At 40.4% G+C, this 7500-nt stretch overlaps 2 protein-coding genes across 3 annotated transcripts in view; both read right to left on the bottom strand.

The window, feature by feature from the left end:
- The window catches only part of LOC138010988 (store-operated calcium entry regulator STIMATE-like), a 15000-nt gene extending 10712 nt beyond the window's left edge, over window positions 1-4288 (bottom strand). The window contains exons 1-3 of the mRNA XM_068858013.1: window positions 3966-4288; window positions 751-799; window positions 1-53 (exon numbers count right to left, since the gene is read on the bottom strand). The exon at window positions 1-53 is cut by the window's left edge and continues 43 nt beyond it. Of these exons, the coding sequence (XP_068714114.1) occupies window positions 1-53; window positions 751-799; window positions 3966-4143 (280 nt within the window). The 5' untranslated portion in view covers window positions 4144-4288. The remainder of the gene's footprint in view (window positions 54-750; window positions 800-3965) is intronic.
- Window positions 4289-6952: 2664 nt separating this feature from the next.
- LOC138010987 (uncharacterized) overlaps window positions 6953-7500 on the bottom strand; it is a 16811-nt gene continuing 16263 nt past the window's right edge. For both annotated transcript variants that reach the window (XM_068858012.1, XM_068858011.1), the window contains exon 7: window positions 6953-7500. This exon is cut by the window's right edge and continues 197 nt beyond it. The gene's annotated coding sequence lies outside the window, so the exon portion shown is untranslated.

Here is a 7500-nt window from a genome sequence, read left to right as displayed (position 1 = left end):
TGGCAAAGTGAACCAGCATCGCACCAACAGCTTGTTTTGAAGTGTCAAAAAACCTAGAAAGGAGAGGGGAAAGGAAATACAGCTTGTTTACGCCTGCTAGTTAATAAACAACCAACAATAATGCACCGTAAACACCTGCAGATATGCTGCACCTTTTTCCCAAACATTGGAAATCTGGGGTGCAGCTTATCGGCGGGAACACTCGAAAAAGGTTGCTTAAGGTGCCCACGAAAATCTTCAGACAATGATACTCTTAATTGTACTGAAATAGATGTCATACATAACCCTTGAGAATGAAATGAAGGGATTTATTTGTCAAAGAAGACTCGGGGATACTTGGAAAAAATGCGAGTGCTTGTTTGCAACAGTCAAACCAACATGAACTGAATCCAAATCCGACCCGTTTAAATTTAACTCTTACAATGTCGATTCGACACGTGCAAGGGAACACTCAGGTTTTTTCCTAGCATCCCAATATATAAATCTCTTCAGGATACTCTTAGTTTCTCAAACCCGACTTTGTAGGAGAAAACAGTAATGTTATGACACAGTACAGTTAATCTAGAGCTCTCCAAAAATATTAACTCTTAAAGATATTTCTGTCGACGAAGTTAGTAGAGAACCTTTTCTCCTCATTTTTCTTTAAAAGTACACACTGTCCACAAACTGATAAGCCATAACTTTTAACCAGTAAGTACAACAACATTGACAGTAACCTGTTATCAACAAAAATAGCAACACGATACCCACCAAATGAGGACTGGTCTTCTATCCAAAACTGGCTCTCGCAACCTTTTTACTGCAAAAAAAAGATAAGGTAATGGAACAAAGCCTGCTTATCACGTGACTTCAAGAACCAATGAAAGCGTGTGTTTTGATGAGTGATGTCATTCGACAAACATCGTTAAATTAAATTACGTGGATAGTTATGATTCTGTGTTTGGAGGTGAGTTATTTCCCTGACCATTGCATTGTGAACACTTACCAAATTACCTTGTTATGACAAATGAAGGGGTGGTGATGGGCACTCATGCTTCAACAACAAGTCCCCGGTTCAATTCCTATTAATTTACAGTCTCCACGTCATTGGTACAGTAGATTGTGATAGTTACTTCTCTATCCTGCCCAGGTCGATTTTTTGCAGATAACCTGGTCTTACTCTTTTACAAGAAACCAACGTTAAATTTTCATTTTATTTGACGTGCCTTCATTCGATTAATTGATTTCCTCAATGAATTATTAACAGACCACAACTGCTTCATTAAATGAGCTTGGGATGACCAATCAAGCTACCGAAATCTCAACTTGAAGAAAAGTAACCTAGTGAGGCTACAGAATAGAAGACTACAAATTAGATATCGTCATCCTTATGTACAAGGTGAAACATACAGTACACTATGCCCCACAAAAATATGCGAGCTATTTCATATGCACCGCTCACCTTAAAATTTAAGGGTGTCAGAGTTTGCCATCCCTAGATTTATGACCAAGAAGTACGGAAAAAATTCACTCACCTATTTGGGACTGAAGTTGTGGAAAGGTTTGCCAAGCACAATTAGATTCCAGCCCGCATTGGGCAGTTTTCAACATTGTATTTGCAAATGTGATTTAAGTTTGATTGTACAAGACAACAATTGTTTGAGCTGCATTCTTTGTAACTCATAACAAAACAAAATTTCTTTCACCTTGGTTTTAAGGTTTCGAGTTTTAATGCCTGGGGATCTTAGGTTTCACTAGGATACCATTAGTTGATAGTTAGTAGGTTTTGACTTTTTATTAGTTTTAATGTTAACAGGTCTATAATTACTTTATTATTAAGTGTCCCCAATTAGTAGAGGGATATTCTCCCTCGGCTAGATACCTTTGACATGTTAATAAAGTCATTGATTGATTGATTGATTGGACTTCATAAAGATGTAAGTTACATAATTTGTATCATTATCACTTTCACAGAAACTCTGGTAAAGAGACATACCTGCGCATAATTATCTTACAAGAAAAGAAATTGTAACTACATGTATGTGTATCGATCATTAAACCATGAAATACATACTGTATGATTACAGGGCGCGACGAAAGTGCTGTCCGATAGCCCGGGGCTAGTGGAATGACTTGTCGGGCTAGCGTTTTCTTATCGTAGCTTGCCCGATGGGCAAGCACCGTTGGTTCCCCTTTTCTGATGATAAATTGAGCTTTTATACCAAAAAGTGTGTAGCAGAAAGCTCCTGAGAGAAAATGATAATGTTATGAGGCCAAATTATCGTAGCGTGACAACGTTTTGCACCGCGTCCGTAAATAACGTCATGACTTTTTCTGCTTACAAAAGCGACCGAAATATATTTTATAAACAATTTAATTTCGGGCTACCTCCTCAGACCTTCGGGCTAGTAACTACAAGTAACAGCTTGCCCGAAGGGCAACCTCATCTTTTCATTTTCGTCTCACCCTGGATTAGTATATGTAATCACATCGACCTGAGGGTAATTAAGGATTAATTTCACGTATATTTTCAAAGTTTTCACAAAATTAGCGACGAAGGCAATTTGAAAAACTCTGAAATACAAGTGAAATTAATCCTTAATTGCACTAGGGCACATTACGATTACATGTTTACAAATAAAAGGCAAAATTAGCAAGGTAAGCCCATTCAGTCCCGTGACCAATGACAGTCAACACGACCCCATTCAGTTTAAGTGCAATTCAATTACGCGTTGCTGTCAACAGAAATACAGCACTTAAAATGTAATTTATATGTGGACAAAAAGGTAATTTCATCTGGAAAATGATTCTCTTGTAACTTGCAAAAATTTGGTTTATCAACGGAGTTGATAATGTAAATTGACCACCGTACAGAGAATCTAAACGCTGACGTTTCGAGCGTTAGCCCTTCGTCAGAGCGAATCGAGGGATTATGGGTTACGTGTAGTTTTTATAATAGAGTAGGAGCTACGCTATTGGTGGTAACATGGCAACGTGAAAAGTAGGAATATATTAGTTAAATGAAAAGCGTCCTACTTTTCACGTTGCCGTGTTACCACCAATAGCGTAGCTCCTCCTCTACTATAAAAACTACACGTAACCCATAATCCCTCGATTCGCTCTAACGAAGGGCTAACGCTCGAAACGTCAGCTTTTAGAATCTCTGTACGGTGGTCAATTTACATTATCAACTCCGTTGATAAACCAAATTTTTGTATACTACTTCCCCACCGACGCAGCACCACAGTTTCTTTAGAAACTACCCCTTCATTCTCTTGTAACTTGGCTTGCTCTGGAGAAGCAACTGTTAACCAATCAGGATCAATTGACCAAGCCCAAGATTGTGATTATACTGCCCTCCAATCAGCATTCAGTAATTTTGCCTGTATGTGGTGAATGTTGTAACAGGTATCTTGGTTTTCAAATAACGCTACTGAGTGCAAAATGGTGTATATTTGCACAGCTTTACTAGATTGCACAACCCCAAAAACATTATTTCATTTTACTGAAATGGGGAAAAAAAACAACAGTAACATAAGTTAGGGCATGTGACAACTTGTTTTCCTTCACCTAGACACCCTTATTGAAAATATAAAGTAAAGGATTCTTAAATCAGATGTTCCAGACAATCCTTTATAGCGTTTGCTCTTTCGATGATACAGTCGTTCGAGACTTTGACGCTTGGGGGTTTCAATTGGGGATCTGGATTCTTGAGAATTTTTCGCTAAGGAAACGTGTATGTATAAATATTGCCTTTATGTTCAAACTCTACAGCATCTTAAAACGGAATTAGCGCGATCGAAAAATTCATTGATGAGCGAACCTGTAGCTTTCACCCTGTCAAAGTTAATTACACTGACAAGAATTTAAGCTTAAATTAAAATTAAAATGGCTGACGTCCTGTTTGCCGAATCGAGTTATGACTTTTCCAGCGAAAGAGTCCTTCCGAGTTTCCCCCTGTGCATCAATAATTAAACTTCACTTACAAATTAGAGTGCTGAACGCCACAGCCGCTAAGATTACTTGAACGACAAGCCCAAAGTGATCATTTAACTGGCAGTTCTGTCCACTCGAAGACATGTTTGTTGTGAGAGCGAGCTTTGTCGCCTCGACCTCAGAATTACGCAAAGAAACGGACCCAGGCGATGCAGACGACTGGTTCATCAGTCTGCCTTGAGCCTCTCTCCACACGAAAGAGGCGATTGAGAGCTGTTCTCGCTTAATTTGTTAAATATCGGCCTCTAAACGAAATTCTCTGCATAAGATCACTATCGGATTCACAGCTGCCGATGAGCTGCCTACATAGCTGAGTGACCACCCCTTATGATATTTTCCGGAATGGATGAGGCCGCGCGGGAAGTTTGTTTGGGTGTTGCTACGAAGCTTCTAGAATTTCACAAGTAATGCTAGTTCCACCTTTACACGATACGATTTTGTCGCATGCGAAAAGCTCACGACAGGCCTACGACATGACTTACGATTGTCGCAGCGTTTTAAATCATGTTTTAAAATGCTACGACATTTTTTCTGTCGTACACAACAATCGTAAATCATGTCGTGCACCTGTCGTAAGCCGTTGTCGCATGCGACAAAGTCGTACCGTGTAAATCGGCCCTAAGCACGCGCGTTTTCTAGACGCGGACGGCAACCAGAAGAGAACATTTCCCGTGCCAGGACAGTGGTGTCTCCCAGATTTTTATACGAATTATCTCTTGTGGAGAGAAAATACTTGGCAATGTAAATCTGGTTGTGTGAAGACAAGTCAAAAGGGAAAACAGCTCACTTCCGGTTGTCGTCCGCGTCTCAAAAACGCGCGTGCTTAAGCTCCAATGACAATCACACCTGGAAGAACAGGTTCCTACGAAGCTTCTAAAATTTTACAAGTAATGCTGGCTCTGTGCATTATCTCCCACGTTCAAAAGGGATGATGATAAGGAGCTTAAGCACTCGCGTTTTTGAGACGCGGACGGCAACCGGAAGTGAGCTGTATTCTCTTTTATAAACTTGTCTTTACTCGACCACATTTACGTTGCTAAGTATCTTTTCTCCATTAAATTCAATTGAATATCTACAGATACAAATGATTCTTAAAAAATACAAAATTTCATAGATATTGAACTGCGGAACGGACATGAAATAAACGTTAGAAAGATTATCGCTGTGAGATAAGCGACTAAAGCGTTGCATACTACCCTGAAAAAAAAAAATCAGAATTAATGACCATGTTATTTGCGCTGCACGACTCTAGCTACCAATTAACCTCTCAAGCAAAATTGCGAGTTCTCTGCAAGATTCCATATCCAATGGAAGTTTGTTTCAGGTTAGAGGTAAGTGAAATGATTTTAAAAATGTCTAAATTTTCATATTTATTGAACTAGAGTGGGAACATTAAATGAAAATTAGAAAAATCATCGCAGTCAGGACCAGTCACATAAGCAGCATAAGGCCAATTTATGCGGTGCGATTTTTGTCGCATGTGTCAAGCCTACGACAGGCTTACAACTCGTTTTACGATTGTAGTGTTCGTCAGAGAAAATGTCGTAGCATTTTAAAACATGTTTTGAAAAGCTACGACGATTGTAAGCCATGTCGTAGGCCTGTCGTAAGCTTGTCGCATGCGACAAAAATCGTACCGTGTAAATCGGCCCTTAGTAGTTCAAGCCTGGATTTTTTTGGCCTGTTCCAGGTTCCCACTGCGGATAGTCGGGAAGCGAAAAGAGTGGGGGCTTGAGTCGAGGCACGGAGGGGCCTCGGCCGTACGAAAGAAAACATTGAAAAGAGAAAAAATGTCAAAGTTAAAAACTATAATTCGCGATCAAGAGACTATCTTAAAAGTTTAAAATTACTAAGTTATTTTTTTTTAGAGCAGCCTCAAAAGAGCCAATAGTATCCTTTTTCCGCACATCCAAAGGGAGGCTATTCCAAAGCCGCGACTCCTTCAGTTTCCCTATTATATCGCGGACAAATCAGGTTGTAGTTTCTGTAACTACTTGTCCTGCTGTGACGGTCTGAGTTCCTTTGTAATAGCCTTGTTACATATAGCCTGCGAACGCAGACGTATTTCCGGCGGTCGTTTCTCTCCCCCGAAAAGTAAGTACTTTTCGGGGGAGAGAAACGACCGCCGGAAATACGTCTGCGTTCGCAGGCTATGTTACATAGCGCGAACTTAACAGAGGCTTTTGACAATATCTTTCGTTCAACTTTATTGATGATTTATTTGGTATCACGGGTTCGCTTCGAGATTGGTTAGAGTCAGTTCTAAGTCGAAGGTCACAATTTGTGGTGCTAAAGGAAATCAGGGGCCCGTTTTTGTGAAACTGTCAACCGCTTGTTTTGGAAACCCGATGTTTTGACTTTTTTTCAAGGGAATAAAAAGCAAAACGACTGTGAAGTTTGAAGACTTAATCCTCTCCGTTTTTGAGATACAGAGGGAATTGTGAAACGGCGGAGTTCTGGGTACGGGCAAGTCGGATGTCTCGCTCATGTTCTTTGACCGGAAGACCAAATGCAAGATAGAATCAAAGAACATGAGCGAGACATCCGACTTGCCCGCATGCAGACCTCCGCCGTTTCAGAACACGCTAACAACACCGGACACGACCCACTTGGGAACGAAGTAAAGTTTATTGATCGTTATGCTCATTGGTACACACGCAGGGTCAGAGAGGCGATTCACATAAGATTTCACCTTAACAACATCAACAGGGATAGTGGAATAGAAATTCCGGAAGCATGGATACCCACGATCAAGAAACACAACAAGAGGAGAACCGTACGACAGCGGACCGCCAAAGGAACAACACACTGAAACAGCAAGGATCGAAATGCACCAATCACAGCTGCTAAAAATCAACCAATCACAGCGGAGCATGTTGCTTAAAAAGGGAAGCGTAACCAGTCGACCTCATCGCCTGATGAAGACCAGCAGTATGCAGTCGAAACGTCGCCATCTATATCACAAGTGACCACATCGTGAGACAAACGAGAATACTTTATTATTGTTTACTGCTTTATTGTACTTATCGCTAAACTAAAAGAATTCAAAACAACACGAACGTTTTAACCTATTCCAAGTCCCACGTATAGTTTTGTTTCTTAATCGAGAATTAAAGTGTTTTTAAACACAAAGCCCCTTAAATAAAATCTCTCTCTCACATCCGTCTTAAAGACGTATTTAAATAAGTTTAACCAATGCTGCTCTAAGATTTTGATTCTGCACTACCTCAGGTCCTGGAAATTCTTCGGACCTTTCCGTAAACTGCATACCAGACCTTCGGCGATAATCGGCTTTCTGTTATTCTCGTGTTTCTCCGATTTGATCCAAGCGACCTGCGCAGGCAATGGGGACACAAGTGGGTAGTCTGGCACTGAGTCCATGCAGGAAAAAGTCAAGTAAATACTTCCAGGATCAGAAAGAAAATGGAAAATGCTAAACATGACCAGCGCTTAGCGATAACAAACTGTCCTTTTTTCACACTAGGGATCGCAGAATTTCTCGTATCCCGTTCGATAGGTTTCTTG

Source organism: Montipora foliosa, chromosome 7 (assembly GCF_036669935.1).
Source record: "Montipora foliosa isolate CH-2021 chromosome 7, ASM3666993v2, whole genome shotgun sequence".
In the NCBI taxonomy this organism is placed as follows: domain Eukaryota; kingdom Metazoa; phylum Cnidaria; class Anthozoa; order Scleractinia; family Acroporidae; genus Montipora; species Montipora foliosa.
Note: the sequence above shows the minus strand (reverse complement) of the source record. Positions and strands in the feature narration are given on the sequence as shown.